The sequence below is a fragment of the Aquarana catesbeiana genome, linkage group LG07 (genome assembly GCF_042186555.1).
Source record: "Aquarana catesbeiana isolate 2022-GZ linkage group LG07, ASM4218655v1, whole genome shotgun sequence".
Taxonomy (NCBI): Eukaryota; Metazoa; Chordata; class Amphibia; order Anura; family Ranidae; genus Aquarana; species Aquarana catesbeiana.
Genome location: NC_133330.1, coordinates 334,247,563 through 334,263,967, shown reverse-complemented (window position 1 = coordinate 334,263,967; position 16,405 = coordinate 334,247,563). Strand labels below are relative to the sequence as shown.

General features: G+C 45.9%; 1 protein-coding gene across 7 annotated transcripts in view; it reads left to right on the top strand.

The window, feature by feature from the left end:
- Positions 1–16,405, top strand: part of USP24 (ubiquitin specific peptidase 24) — a 225,004-nt gene that overhangs the window by 84,761 nt on the left and 123,838 nt on the right. For all 7 annotated transcript variants that reach the window (XM_073593889.1, XM_073593890.1, XM_073593888.1 and 4 more), the window contains exons 4-11: positions 2,787–2,930; positions 6,969–7,091; positions 7,172–7,207; positions 7,296–7,361; positions 9,319–9,384; positions 12,410–12,484; positions 15,445–15,603; positions 15,684–15,798. In XM_073593889.1, coding sequence (XP_073449990.1) covers positions 2,787–2,930; positions 6,969–7,091; positions 7,172–7,207; positions 7,296–7,361; positions 9,319–9,384; positions 12,410–12,484; positions 15,445–15,603; positions 15,684–15,798 — 784 coding nt within the window. The remainder of the gene's footprint in view (positions 1–2,786; positions 2,931–6,968; positions 7,092–7,171; positions 7,208–7,295; positions 7,362–9,318; positions 9,385–12,409; positions 12,485–15,444; positions 15,604–15,683; positions 15,799–16,405) is intronic.

The window sequence follows — 16,405 nt, the reverse complement described above, 5'->3', positions numbered from 1 at the left end:
AGGTATGTAGACCCTGCTAAAGGAATGCCGGACTGTGCAGGAAAGGCTTTTGAAGGTCATACAGGCGTCGGGCACCAAGGGTCACTAGTGAGCGTGTCACTGGTCAATGACACACTGATTTCTCCACCTGTCTAGGTCTTAATGCGAGCAGTTTTTTTTTTTTTTTTTTTTCTATGCAGAAAAGGCAACAATTAAAGTATATTACTGTACTAATGCACAGCTGACAAGATGACAATCCATCACTGTAGGTGGCAATGGGGGGAATTACTAAAACTGGAGAGTCCAAAATCTAGTGCAGCTGTGCATAGAAACCAATCGGCTTCCAGGTTTTAGGCCGGGTTCACGCTGGTACGACCTACGCTCCGACTTTGTGAGCACTTGTTGCATGACGTGAATAAATCAGTGGTTCCCTATGAGAGCCGTCTTATCTGGTTGGACACAAGTCGGTCCGACTTTGAAAAAGGTTCCTGCACTACTTTGGTCCAATTTTGATCCTACTTCAGCCCATTGAATATCATTGAATACGGATCATCGTCTTAACTGATCCGAATTTGGCATGTGACTTGTGCTCTGAGGATCTTGAAGCGGAACACCAAAATTAAAAAAAAAAAAAAAAAAAAAAAAAAGTCCTAGAGTTCCCCCTCCAAGACCATACCAGACCCTTCAGTCTGTTTTGGATTTTAAGGGGAACCCCACGCCAAAAAAGCTGTTTGGGTTCCCCCCCAAATCATACCAGACCCTTATTCAAGCACGCAGCCCGGCAGGTCAGAAAAGGGGGTGGGGACAAGGGCCTCTTCCTGACAACCCTGGGTGGTGGTTGTGGGGGTCTGCGGGCGAGGGGCTTATTGGAATTTGGAAGCCTCCTTTAACAAGGGGGCCCCCAGATCTGGCCCCCCCCAACTTATGTAAATGAGTATGGGGTACATTGTACCCCTACCCATTCACCTAAAAAAAAGTGTCGAACATAAAAAAAAGTACACAGGTTTTTGACAAGGTAATTTATTAAAGCAACTCCAGCGTCTCTTCTCCTTGTGGTTTCTTCTCCCTTCGGTGATGTCATCATCCTCTAGTTCTTCTCCCTCCGGTGATGTCGTCATCCTCTAGTTCTTCTCCCTTCGGTGATGTCATCATCCTCTAGTTCTTCTCCCTCCGGTGATGTCGTCATCTTCTAGTTCTTCTCCCTCCGGTGATGTCTTCATCCTCTAGTTCTTCTCCCTCCGGTGATGTCTTCATCCTCTAGTTCTTCTCCCTCTGGTGATGTCGTCATCCTCTAGTTCTTCTCCCTCCGGTGATGTCGTCATCCTCTAGTTCTTCTCCCTCCGGTGATGTCATCATCCTCTAGTTCTTCTCCCTCCGGTGATGTCATCAACCTCTAGTTCTTCTCCCTCCGGTGATGTCGTCATCCTTTAGTTCTTCTCCCTCCGGTGATGTCGTCATCCTTTAGTTCTTCTCCCTCCGGTGATGTCGTCATCCTTTAGTTCTTCTCCCTCCGGTGATGTCGTCATCCTTTAGTTCTTCTCCCTCCGGTGATGTCGTCATCCTTTAGTTCTTCTCCCTTCGGTGATGTCGTCATCCTTTAGTTCTTCTCCCTCCGGTGATGTCGTCATCCTTTAGTTCTTCTCCCTCCGGTGATGTCGTCATCCTTTAGTTCTTCTCCCTCCGGTGATGTCGTCATCCTTTAGTTCTTCTCCCTCCGGTGATGTCGTCATCCTTTAGTTCTTCTCCCTCCGGTGATGTCATCATCCTTTAGTTCTTCTCCCTCCGGTGATGTCATCATCCTTTAGTTCTTCTCCCTCCGGTGATGTCATCATCCTTTAGTTCTTCTCCCTCCGGTGATGTCATCACCCTCCGATTCTTCTCCCTCCGGTGAGAAAAAAAAAAAAAGAAATTATTATTTTTTTATTTTTTATTTTTTTTTGCTTTTAAGTGTAAATATGAGACCTGAGGTCTTTTTGACCCCAGATCTCGTATTAAAGAGGTCCTGTCAATTTTTTTTTTTTTTTTTTAAAGACAGTGTAAAAATGAAAAATAAAAAGTAAAAAAAATAAAATTAAAGCGCCCCGTCCGGCCAAGCTCTGTGCGCGGAAGCGAACGCATACGTAAGTCGCGCCCGCATATGAACACGGTGTTCAAACCACACATGTGAGGTATTGCCGTGATCGTTAGAGCGGGAACAATAATTCTAAAAAGACCTCCTCTGTAACTCAAAACTGGTAACCTGTAGAAATGTTTAAACGTCGCCTATGGAGATTTTTAAGGGTCAAAGTTTGTCGCCATTCCACAAGCAGGCGCAATTTTGAAGCGTGACATGTTGGGTATCAATTTACTCGGCGTAACATTATCTTTCACAATATAGGAAGAAAAATAGGGCTAAATTTACTGTTGTCTTATTCTTTTTTAATTTAAAAAAAAAGTGTATCTTTCTCCCTAAAAATTGCGCTAGTAAGACCGCTGCGGAAATACGGTGTGACATAAAGTATTGCATCGACCGCCTTTTTATTCTCTAGTGTGTCTGGGGGAATAAAAAGGCGGTCGAGATATATATATATATATATATATATATATATATATATATATATATATATATATATATATATATATATATAAAATGTTTGGGGGTTCCAAGTAATTTTCTAGCAAAAATAAAAACTGATTTTAACTTGTAAACAACAAGTTTGAAAAATAGGCTCGGTCTTTAAGTGGTTAAATAAGACATGTAATCTTAATAATAAATGATTATTTTATTGCTCTGTGCTCGGACTGATGTCTCTTTGTTTCTCTTCCAGTTGCTGACCTCCACCGCTGTCCACAAATGGGGCACGGAGATCCACGAGGGCATCTACAACATGCTGATGTTGCTGATTGAGCTGGTGGCAGAAAGAATCAAGCAGGAGCCGATTCCCTGCGGTCTGATGGGCGTGCTGACGATGGTAATGTGTGCGCACTTTCTGGTTCTGGCTTTTCTTATTGCTTCCATTAACAGTTCTGGCAATTTACCCGCTTAGTCATTTATTAAGAGCTCCGGGCAATTCACAGGAAGGACTGAGTGCTCTAATCCCCTCTATAATGCATTAATGTGATCAAAAAGACTCCTCACTTGTCTTCTGTGGAGAGGAGTACGGAGTTCCATGAGAAATGTATGTAGTTAACACACCGGAGGGCCCTCGGGGGGGGGTCTTTAGGCAAATGCCCCACCATCTTATCGTAAAGTAAAAACCTGGGCAGTTCAAGACGATCGTTTTATTAATAACAGAATACAATAGCAAAGGTTTCCTTAACGCCTTCGGCTGCATTCACACCTGAGCGTAGCGCCTTTGAGCGCTTATCTGGCGTTTTTTCACACATGTTTGCGTGACTTGCACGCTTGTATTCAACGTTTTTGGGCTTTGGCATTTTTTTTTGTATTAGCCAATAGAGAAAACTATTATCTGTTGCATCATTTACTAGGTATTTCAACTTTTTTAGCTTTTCCATTAGCTTTTATTTCTTCTATTATTATTATTATTATTATTATTATTATTATTATTATTCATTCCTTCAGTATAATGTTTTTTTCGTTGGGGTTAGAGTTCAGTTTAGGTTAGGGTTAGGATTAGGAGTTGGGGTTAGGGTTATTTATTATTATTTTATTTATTTTTATTTTATTTTATTATGAATAATAATAATAAACAAATGTAAAATTAAATACACAAAAATCAAAAATAAATAAACTCAATAAATTAATACTAAGTAACAATACATAGTTAACCCTTAACTTTAACCCTTACCCCTTAAAAAAATAAAATAATAAATGACTAAACACCCTAACACAAAATGTATTATTATTAATAATGTATATTTTTGTTCGAGTTTGGCTGTTATTATTAATACTAATAATAAAATAATAATGTATTTAATATTTTTTAAGTTTAATTATTTTTTTATTAATGTCTTACATATTATTAATTTACTTATTTATGATTTTTTTTTAGTTATTTGTGTATTTATTCATAAATTATTACCATTTTTTTTTTCCTAAACAAAAAAAGCTCCAGAACTTGTTAGAGTCATTGATTGATTTATTTATTTTTCTCCTCCAGCGCTTTTGAGCCTCAAGCTACAAAACGCTCAGGTGTGGATGGGGGGGGGGGCTCCCCTGTCCTGACTGGATGTCATATGACGTCCTTCAGAACAAGCCATTGTGGGCGCCCCCGGGGGGCACGTGTAAATAGAAAGTGCCGGTCATTGGCATTCCTCCACTCGCGCTGACATGGCATAAGTAGAGGGGGAGCCCAATACGCGGCTCTTGCGACGGGGGGGGGGGGGGGTCTGCGTCAATAATCAGTGCAATGATTATCAGTGCAGCCCCATCAGCAATGGCTGCCAGTGCCGCTAATCATTGATGCCTATCAGTGCCCATCAGTGCTGCATATTAGTGCCACCCCATCAGTGTAGCCTATCAGTGCCAGTAAGTGAAGGAGAAAAATTACTTATTTATAAACTTTTGTAACAAACTAAGAAAAACTTTCTTTTTTTTTTTTTTCAAATTTTCTTTTTTTTTTCATTTGTTTAGCAAAAATAAAAAAAAAAAAAACCCAGTGGTGATTGAGCTTTCTTTTTTTCTTAGTCTGTTTACAAAAAAATGATAAAAATGTAGTTTGGGTACAGTGCTGTATGACTGCGCAATTGTCCTTAAAAGTCAGACAACGCTAAAAGCAGAAAATTGGTCTGGGCAGGACGGGGGTGAAAGTGCCCGGTAGTGAAGGGGTTAAAATATATGTAACCCTAATCACTAAAATCCCATGTAATCTTTAACCTGTATCATGTAAAACGTAATTGTGCAATATTTTTAAAGCCCGACTTTGGGAAACTATAAATTATCCCTTGTGGCTTCACCCACACTGCAAGGCTTAAAGTGATTGTAAACTAATCACTATGTAAAACATCTCAACATAGAAATGAAAGGCAAAACATTTTTGTATAGATATAAAAAAAAAAAAAAAAAATAATAATTTTTTTTTTCCCCCCTTCTTTTTTTTTTTTTTTTTTTACATTCACACACTCCCTCCGCCCTCCAGTGCTTCTACGGACTCGCCGCTTCCATCGGTGAGTCGGCGACAGGATCCGCCGGCCCCCAGATGTTTACCATAGAGATTTCCGGGGGACCAGATGGTTGCCGGAGTCTCTATGATCATTCGGAGGCCGGGCGCGATCATATGACGTCACGCCCGGCCTCTGCATTAAAAACACGTGGCACCGCCTCGGCTCGGAAGCCAAGATCGTTTTTTTTTTTTTTTTTTTTTTTTTTTTTTTTTAAATTTCAGGCTTCCCAGCCTAGAGGAGAGAAGTGGGGTCTTACTGACCTCAGATCTCACTGTAAAGAGGACCGATCATGCCATATTCCTATTACAAGGGATGTTTACATTCCTTGTAATAGGAGTAAAAGTGATCAAAAACATTTTTTATTTTTTTTAAAAAGTGTCAAACTAAAAAAAAAAGATGTAAAATGAACAAGAAAAAAAAAAAAAATTAAAATTTTTTTAAAAGTGCCCCTGTCCCCGTGTGTTTGCACGCAGAAGCAAAACAGTTTGTCAAAATTATAATACAAATATATTTTAAGAAAAGAATGTGCATTTATAATTTTTTATTGCAAATGAGTCTGCAAAACTTTGCAACCTGTGATCAGTAGATGGCGGGTGCAGTGCCAGGCTCCTGCGGACTCTTTTTTTTTTTTTTAGCTCTGACTGTACCGCGTTATGCACTTTGAGTTAGCTAGAGGGAATGTCAGTGGACTATGGGTGCAATAATCACTGCACTTGTGTTCCATTAAGAACTACAAATCTGTCTGGTATGGTGAATGACACCGCTGTGCAGGGCTCTGCTATCTGCTGCAGTGGAGAAGAACCCCCCCCCGCACACTATCAAGAGGGGGCTGTAATGGGGGGCAGGGGAATGCCATGTTACATATTACACCCTGCATATAGGTGTAACGTGGTCTTATAGTGGTTGTAAAGGCTGAGGGTTTGCAGCCCCCCCCACATACTCACCTGAGCCCAATCCAGTGATGTGCATGGGAGCCTCAGCTGTCCCTCGTCTCTCTCTCCTCATTGGCTGAGAGACAGCTGCAAGATCCACTGGCTCCCACTGCTGTCAATCACAGCCAGTGAGGATGGGACGGGGTGAGCCGTGGCTCTGTGTCTTATGGATGCATAGAGTAGGGTTCAGGAGTGAGCATGCACCAGTGCCTCTATAGCAAGCTGCTTGCTATTGGGGGCACTGGTCAAGAGGGAGGAGCCAGGAGCGCCTGAGGGGGACCCAAGAAGAGGAGGATCCGGGGCTGCTCTGTGAAAAACAATTACACAGAGCAGGTAAGTATAACATGTTTGTTATTTAAATAAAAAATATCAGTTTAAATGTGGCGTTAAAGTGATTGTAAAGTCTGTTTTTTTTTCTATTAAAATAACAAACGTGCGGTGGATTTGCGCAGAGCAGCCCTGATCCTCCTCTTCTCGGGTCCCTGGCTGGAGCTTCTGGGCACCTCCCTCCTATTGAGTGTGCCCCCCCCCCCCAACAGCAAGCAGCTTGCTATGGAGGGGCACCCGAGCCGATCTGCAGCTCCCGTGTATCCATTCAGACATGAAGCTGCAGTTCGGCCCCGCCCCTCTCTCTCCTGATTGGCTAACTGAATTTGAGGCTACAGGAAGTTCAGTTGGACTACAATTGTGGTGCCGTCACCATCCTGCTGCTGTGCTGGAGCCCTCTGCATTGGTGGCAGATGGGACTCCTAGTAATGTTAGTAAATATTAGATGACATGACTGCAGGCAGAGCCATGCTAAATAAAAAAAAATAAAATAAAGTGGTTGCCCAAATATGATGCACACTGCGATCTGGCTTCGGGGTGAGGGCAGTTTGGGCATGCTGTATACGACCATGCTTCATATTACAATCTATGGGTGTAACATGGTCTTTCTCCATGACTTGGCTCCAGGCTTTTAATCCGGATAACGAATACCATTTCAAGAACCGGATGAAGATGTGCCAGAAGAACTGGGCGGATGTGTTCGGTGAGGGAAATACATTTGCCTTATCACCAGCCAGCACCATGCAGAAGGTAAGAGGTGGAGTCCATCTCCTTCCATATCTATTATGGGTTGTATAACGGCTGCTGATTTCTTCTCTTGTGTCCCTCAGGAGCCCCATGGTTGGTTGGTGGATCTGGTGAACAGGGTGAGTCTTTCCAGGCATGCTCAGAAACCAACATTTTTTATTGGTCTAATGGAATTGAATGTCAATAAATGTTGTCTCCTTTCTCTAGTTTGGAGAGCTGGGTGGACTCTCTGCAATTCAGTCCAAGCTGAACTCCGACAATATAGAACTTGGGGTAAGACGATTGTTTTGTCGAGATAAAGCAATAAAAACATTTGATCTGATTTGCTGTATCTTAACACTTGCAGTTCTAATTGCAACATTTATATCCCTTTTTTACGCTAGCGCCCCGATTGGGTTCCGCCTGTCTGTTTTTCACCCAGTCGGACCCTCCATTCGCCTCCTACGGAGTGAAGGGTGTGAACGGACTTGTGTCGGTTTACATCCAATCCAATCTGCCAAAAACAGATGGGGATTCCATTGCCCTTCCATCTATCAGTTGGTATGGCAGTCAGGTGTAAACGGACAGGTGGTCCGCCCATAGAAGGGAATGAGCTGTGTCTGTGTCCGATCTGCATAAGCAAAGCAGACACTGTTCGGTCAGCCGCCTGCTTAGCCTGGGATCGACAGACCCCCCCCCTCCCCGAGTAAGCGGACTGCTGGTGGAGTCTTCCCCCGTGTGAAAGGGGCCTTATAGTTTAAAACCCAACTCCCCTAAAAATGTCATTTAACCACTTTACCCACTTACTGATCAGGCCATTTTTTTTTTGTGATACGGCGCTGCGTCGCTTTAACTGACAATTGCGCAGTCATGTGACGTGGCTCCCAAACAAAATTGACGTCCTTTTTTTTCCCCCCACAAATAGAGCTTTCTTTTGGTGGTATTTTATGCGTTTTTTTATTTTTTGTGCTATAAGCAAAAAAAGACAATTTTGAAAATAAAAAACAATATTTTTTACCTTTTGCTATAATATCCCCCCAAAAAAACAAATTTCTTCATCAGTTTAGGCCAATATGTATTCTTCTACATATTTTTGGTAAAAAAAAAAATTGCTATAAGCGTATATTGATTGGTTTGTGCAAAAGTTATAGTGTCTACAAAATAGGGGATAGATTTATGGTATTTTTATTATATATTGGTCATATATACCGTATATACTCGAGTATAAACCGACCCGAATATAAGCTGAGGCACCTAATTTTACCACAAAAAACTGGGAAAATGTATTGACTCGAGTATAAGCCTAGGGTGAGAAATGCACAGCTACTGTAAGTGGAAAAGAGGGTCAACTGTGCCCATTTGCAGCCTCACTGTGCCCATTTGCAGCCATAGGTCCCCCAAACTTCAAACTCAAAGTAGTTAAGGGTTCCTAGATGCCCCCTAGCCGCAGCCAAAACTTGGGGTCTCTGGACCCAAAGGGTCCCGAAATGACATTGCTGCAGATGGACACAGTTGACCGACTTTGGGGCCCCGTATCTCTGGGCCACTTGATGCTAGGAACCCCAAATTTGGTGTGCAAACCCAGTGGAACTAGCACTACATATCCAAAGCTGGGGTTCCTAGCACTAAGTGGCCCCGAGATATGTGGCCCCAAAGTCGGTTCGGAAAATGTCAAGCACTTTTCTGCAGCAGAGAATGACATTTTCTGAACCGACTTTGGGGCCACATATCTCGGGGCCACTTGGTGCCAGGAACCCCATCTGGATATGTTGTAGCGCTAGTTCCACTGGGTTTTCACACCAAATTTGGGGTTCTTAGCACAAAGTGGTCCTGAGATACGGGGCACCAAAGTCGGTTTGGAAAATGTCATTCTTTACACCAGAAAAGTGCTTGACTTGAGTATAAGCCGGGGGGGCATTTTCAGCACAAAAAAATGTGCTGAAAAACTCGGCTTATACTCGAGTATATACGGTAATAATCTCATTTTCTGAAATGCTGAATTTTGCGTTGTCGCTGGAAACCATAATCATCAAAATTCACAGAAAGAAATGCTTGAAATATATCACTCTGTGTGTAATGAATCTATGTATAAGTTTCACTCTTTGAATTTAATTACTGAAATAAACTTTTTGATGATCTTCTGTTTTTTTTTTTTGTTTTTTTTTTTGTTTTTTTTTGAGATGCACCTGTATATGAAAATATTCCAGGTTGAATTCCTGACGTTATAATACATAATTTTTAATTTTCTCAGGCAGTGTCGGCTCTGGTTCAGCCCCTGGGAGTGTGTGCAGAATACCTCAATTCCTCTACTGTACAGGTAACAAATCTAGGATGACATTTTCTTTTTGATATTTATGACATTAAGACATTTAAGACATTTGTTTTTGTTTAAATACATTTTTTTTAGACCCTCTGTGTATTGGTTTTCTGTTTATCAGGAATTATAAGTACCCCTGCTGGTCAAACGTACCCGCTTACCTCAAATGCAGCCATGGTACTTCTACTCCCTGATAATTAGATGGCCACTGCATGGAGGGTCGACAGTTTTTTTTTTTTTCCTCACATGTCGAATAGTTGAGGTTTTAGGCCTCATGCATACTGGATGTTCAGCCCCAGTGCATGAGACTTTGGCAATTTAGCTGCGGCTGAAGAGTATAGGTGCACCATCCAGCCCCCCTGCCGGTGGCCTGTCAAATCCTAAGTATCTGACCGCTGCTGCGGCTGGACAGGGCTGGGTGGTACATCTAGTGGTATGTATCATTAAGGCAGTTGGCGTTCCAGGTATTTGTCCCCGGGTGCATGCTGCCCTAATCTCAAGTACCACTGAGTTCAGCACCCAGCCCATCCAGCTGCAGCAGCTGTCAGACTTAAAATTTGACAGGCTGCCAGCAGCAGAGCTGAATGGTGCACCTGTATTCATTTTTAAGAAAAAAAGGGAATGGTGCACTGATCGGGTGCATTACCAAAAATAATTTTAATATAGGTAAAAACGGCAATGATTATATTTGCACAAAAAAGTGGTATACAGGCATATCAATGCAATGGCAATAGCGAACGGTTTCCCTTAAGTCTCACCACCAGTGCCTGCCGGGCGCAGCCGCCTCACCACCAGTGCCTGCCGGGCGCAGCCGCCTCACCACCAGTGCCTGCCGGGCGCCAGCCGCCTCACCACCAGTGCCTGCCGGGCGCAGCCGCCTCACCACCAGTGCCTGCCGGGCGCAGCCGCCTCACCACCAGTGCCTGCCGGGCGCAGCCGCCTCACCACCAGTGCCTGCCGGGCGCAGCCGCCTCACCACCAGTCCCTGCCGGGCGCAGCCGCCTCACCACCAGTCCCTGCCGGGCGCAGCCGCCTCACCACCAGTCCCTGCCGGGCGCAGCCGCCTCACCACCAGTGCCTGCCGGGCGCAGCCGCCTCACCACCAGTGCCTGCCGGGCGCAGCCGCCTCACCACCAGTGCCTGCCGGGCGCAGCCGCCTCACCACCAGTGCCTGCCGGGCGCAGCCGCCTCACCACCAGTGCCTGCCGGGCGCAGCCGCCTCACCACCAGTGCCTGCCGGGCGCAGCCGCCTCACCACCAGTGCCTGCCGGGCGCAGCCGCCTCACCACCAGTGCCTGCCGGGCGCAGCCGCCTCACCACCAGTGCCTGCCGGGCGCAGCCGCCTCACCACCAGTGCCTGCCGGGCGCAGCCGCCTCACCACCAGTGCCTGCCGGGCGCAGCCGCCTCACCACCAGTGCCTGCCGGGCGCAGCCGCCTCACCACCAGTCCCTGCCGGGCGCAGCCGCCTCACCACCAGTCCCTGCCGGGCGCAGCCGCCTCACCACCAGTCCCTGCCGGGCGCAGCCGCCTCACCACCAGTCCCTGCCGGGCGCAGCCGCCTCACCACCAGTCCCTGCCGGGCGCAGCCGCCTCACCACCAGTCCCTGCCGGGCGCAGCCGCCTCACCACCAGTCCCTGCCGGGCGCAGCCGCCTCACCACCAGTCCCTGCCGGGCGCAGCCGCCTCACCACCAGTCCCTGCCGGGCGCAGCCGCCTCACCACCAGTCCCTGCCGGGCGCAGCCGCCTCACCACCAGTCCCTGCCGGGCGCAGCCGCCTCACCACCAGTCCCTGCCGGGCGCAGCCGCCTCACCACCAGTCCCTGCCGGGCGCAGCCGCCTCACCACCAGTCCCTGCCGGGCGCAGCCGCCTCACCACCAGTCCCTGCCGGGCGCAGCCGCCTCACCACCAGTCCCTGCCGGGCGCAGCCGCCTCACCACCAGTCCCTGCCGGGCGCAGCCGCCTCACCACCAGTCCCTGCCGGGCGCAGCCGCCTCACCACCAGTCCCTGCCGGGCGCAGCCGCCTCACCACCAGTCCCTGCCGGGCGCAGCCGCCTCACCACCAGTCCCTGCCGGGCGCAGCCGCCTCACCACCAGTCCCTGCCGGGCGCAGCCGCCTCACCACCAGTCCCTGCCGGGCGCAGCCGCCTCACCACCAGTCCCTGCCGGGCGCAGCCGCCTCACCACCAGTCCCTGCCGGGCGCAGCCGCCTCACCACCAGTCCCTGCCGGGCGCAGCCGCCTCACCACCAGTCCCTGCCGGGCGCAGCCGCCTCACCACCAGTCCCTGCCGGACGCAGCCGCCTCACCACCAGTCCCTGCCGGACGCAGCCGCCTCACCACCAGTCCCTGCCGGACGCCGCCTCACCAGTGCCCGGAGCTGGATTTGAATTCCCCAGGCCAGGCGGCTGCAGTAACAATGTCCTGCCTCCTGTGACACATCTTACTGATTCAGTATCACAGGAGGTAGGACATTGTTACTGCTGCCGTCCAGCCTGGGGAATTCAAATCCAGATCCGTGACACAGAGGGAGATCGCCGCTCTGCGTGACAAGGAGGAGGGAGGGGAGGACTAATGCCACCCCCCCGCAACCCCCTTTTCAGGGCCATTATCGGCACCTTTTCTTTTTTTGGCCGAATGTTGAAAGCACAGTTTTCGGCCGATATTTTGGTGGTGCACCTCTACTTCTGGGGGGATCAGGAAGGAATTGTTTTCCCCTTTGGTGCAAATGATCCCACGCTTCATAGAGGTGTTTTTTTTTTTTTGTTTTTTTTTTTGCTTTCCCCTGGATCAATTGTGGACATAAAGTTCTTTATATGGAGTTGTGATTTATTCAATTTTTTTTTTTTTTTTGATTGAACTGGACTTGTCTTTTTTCAACGTAACTATGTATTTAACAAATTTGTGTGTGATGTATAAAATAATATTAATATATATTTGTATTCAGAATACTTTTCTTTATTTTTTTTAAATAATAATAATCATTTCTGATTTTTAAATCTTGCTTCTTCCTTCCTGCCATCAGCCAATGCTGGATCATGTTATTCATAAGATGATAAAGTACGTACAGAATGTGGAAGAGAAGGATCTGAAGGACAAGGTATGCTTACCATATTCTTCATAGACTCTCCATTTCTTATGAGTTTTCCGGGTTTCCCTGGCCTAATAGTGACTATACATGCTTCAATAAATGGTTAGATTCACTTCCAATCTTTTTGGAAGTGGATTTCAATCACTAAATCAGATACAGTCATATATAGTATCGTCCGTTTATGATCGCATCTCTGCTTCCACCATGTAACCTCAGAATCTGATCAATCCAAATCTCAGTTTTGCCGGTCGATGCAGAATGATCAGTAATATTCCCCTCTGGCAAATCGGCTAAGTATGATTGAATCTAATTGATCGAAATTGAGTCTAAATCGATCAAAGGGAAAATGATGGCTGTTCGATTGCTTGTGGATTTGATTGCAGCACAGAAAGCACTTCCACCTAGCAGCACTGGGGTCATGGTCGACTCCCAACCGTGGTACTACCTGCCTGGAGTTTGCATGTTCTCCTTTTGTCTGTGTGGGTTTCCTCCGGGGGTGCTCCGGTTTCCTCCCACACTCCAAAGACATGCTGGGAGGTTAATTGGCTTCTGTCTGAATTGGCCCTATGTATGAATGTGAGTTTAGGGACCTTGGATTATAGTCTCCCTGAGAGCAGGGACTGATGTGAATGTATAATATATGTAAAGCGCTTTTGTAAATTGATGGCGCTGTAATCCATTTTGATTGGATAAAAAAAAAAAAAAAAATGTAAGCATGTATGACCAGCTTAAAGCAGAGTTCCACCCAAAAATGGAACTTCTGCTTTAAGTGCAGGTGACCCCCTGACATGCCACATTTAGCATGTCATTTTTTGGGGGGAGGAGCGGGTACCCTGTCTTTACAGGCACCCAGCTCCCACTTCCTCCCTGGCGCCGGAAGTAAGATCACCTCTCCCTTCCCCCTCCCTTCCTGTAATCTTCTGGGACACGTCACAGGTCCCAGAAGATTACCTGGCCAATCGCAGCGCGGCTCGCGCATGCTTGGGTAGTACCCGGCTGTGAAGCCACAGCCGGGCGCCCACAGTAGCAATGCCGGCGCCATGGAGAGGAGGGGGAGAGGAGCGAGGCTTCGTACGCCCGCATTGCTGGACCGTGGTACAGGTGAGTGAATGATTATTAAAAGTCAGCAGCTACACTTTTTGTAGCTGCTGACTTTTAAATGGGTGGAGCTCCACTTTAAGACCGTGCCACCTGCTGATAAAATTCAGTATTGTGTGTGATAGAGATGCACGATTCTGGATAAAATGAGAATCCCGGTTCTTCCTTATTTTTTTTTTTTTTTTTTTTTTTTTAGCTTAGAATAAAGATCATGATTCTCTCACAATTCTGAAGAACATTTTTATTTTAAAGATTTACAACCCCTGAACATTAGGTTATCAAACAAGACGGCAAAAAAATAAGACATAATACTCTTTGCTTCAATCAAATTTAAAGAAATTTTATGAAAAAATTATGTAATGTGTAAAGAAATTTAAAAAAATGACCAATAAGTTATATTAGGATTTTTTTTTTTTTTTTTTCCGTACTCACCGATACCAATTATTGTTACTTAGTGCAACTTTTATGTTTACACTTCAGCTGTCAGCAATGGTACAAAGCATTGAAACGTTATTTTACAAATAAAATCTTTATTTATTTCAACGTAAAACGTGTAAATATATGTTAAAGGTTTGAAAATATTAGGCAAACAAAAATAAAAAAGTTTTAATAGTTTATAAAACAGAAGTAAATTAAAAAAAAAAAAATCCACAGGAAAATAATAATGAAATGGAGAAGGAGAATATGGAGTTAAATAAAGCTGAGTAAATTAAAGGATATCTAAGGGATCGGTTAAAAAAAAAAAAAAAAAAACGCAAAAAAAGTCATACTTGCCTCCTTTTGGTTTTGCACAGAGTGGCCCCGATCCTCCTCTTCTGGTGTCCCTCAGCGGTGCTCCTGGCTCCTCTTCTCGAGTGCCCCGTTGGAAGACCGCTGTCCCTTGGGGCATTTGTGCGGGCGAGCTCCCGTGTCCTGCTGCTGCATCTATTGACACAGACCGCAGGACTCAGCCCCGCCCCCCTGACTCCGGCATCATTGGATTTGATTGATAGCAGCGGAAGCCAATGGCTGCGCTGGTAATAGTCTATCTAATCCAGGACCAGAGACTCTGGCTGGAGCTGGTGTGCTTGTCCCTGTCGCTGGAAAGACCGGGTTCAGGTAAGTAAAGGGAGGGGGGGGGCTCTGGTGGATTGCTGCATCACAGGAGGTTTTTCACCGTAATGCATAGAATGCAAACCTCGAGGGTTTACAACCCCTTTAAGAGTTAATAAGGGGTTAAACAGGAACAATTTAATAAACCCCCCCTCCCTAAAAATAAAAAAAATTTTTGCTTTAAACTGACTTAATTTGCAGACCAACGTTCATCCCTTTGATCTGTAAATGAATAAACAGAAGGGCCGATAAGAAGATACAATGTTTCTTTTTAGCTGTCTCTTTCAGGCTGAGCAATGTTGTTGATGTACATTGCTGGCTGCTTTTTTTTTTTTTTTTTGACAGCTGTGAGTCGGGGAACTGCTCTGCGCTTTTCACATGAATCCTGGAAATGCAGGATTAAGATCGTGTGGCGGGTCGAAATCGAGATTGCGATCTTTTACCGATTAACCGTGCAGCTCTAGTGTGGGTTCATATAAAGGGTTTGATAAATACCATACAGCTGGGTCTCGGTCCAACAAACACTGTAAATAGGGAAGGAGGTAAAGTCCGAGAGGGCCTTCATCCATTTGTGGAGTCGGTGAAGGGCCCCAACTAGAGTATCTCCTGCTATTGTTCCTGGTAGGACATCTTCTGGTCGGTTCTTTAGGTTCTCCTGCATTCCATATAAAAGATATAAGAAGCTGGCGATCTGTGGTCAGCAGCTTTTCTGCAAGACCAATGTTCTTCCTCCAATCAAACCTTCATAAATCCTGAGCCGTTCTTCTTTCCTCCTGCAGAGGTTAGTGAGTATCCCGGAGCTCCTGTCTGCCATTAAGCTGCTGTGCATGCGTTTCCAGCCGGACCTGGTGAATGTGGTGGACGATCTTCGGCTGGACATCTTACTACGAATGCTGAAATCTCCTCACTTTAGCGCAAAAATGAATTCTCTTAAAGAGGTAAGTGAGACTGACCGCTGCGTTCCCTCCCTGCACTGTGCACCTTACTGAAGCTCTGTTTTGTTTTCCCTTCCCCCAAGGTAACCAAATTAATAGAAGACAGCACTTTATCAAAATCTGTGAAGAACGCCATAGATACCGACCGGCTCCTGGATTGGCTGGTGGAAAACTCTGTCCTATCGATAGCACTGGAAGGTTCGTGTTTCACTCAACTCATTTTGTTATTAAAACTAGTCAGTGGCGAAGCTACCAGGGTGACAAAGGTGGCACTTGAGACTGGGCCCTGGCGTTTCACCCACCACCGTGGTGGGGGGGGGGGCATGGCATGGAGGGGACCCACTGCAGAACATGAAAAAGGATCCCGCTAGAGTCGGTTCACACTGCTGCGAACCCCAAGGTCATGCGACTTGTGACTTCTTTGCGATTTTTGTGATTTAACATTGCAATCTATGGCACTCAAATCACACCATAGTCATAGAAAAGCAAGAACCTTTTTTTTTTTTTTTTTGTGCTGCAACTTTAGTCAGCAACCATTGAAAGCAGCAGTGTGTTATATAGCCCCCGGATTGATGGAAAGGGCCCCAGTGAAGGTGGGGGGGCCTTCATGGTTTTTTGCACCAAGGCCCTATAGGCCTTTTATTCCCAGTCTAACCGTCCCTGGCCTGTCCCTTTTCGATCCCAGTCTAACTGTCCTTATTCTGTCCCTTTCATTCCCAGTCTAACTGCCCCTGTCTTAGTCTTTTTTTTTTTTATGTCCCTTTCATTCCCAGTCTGTCCCCGGCCTGTCCCTTTCATTCCCAGT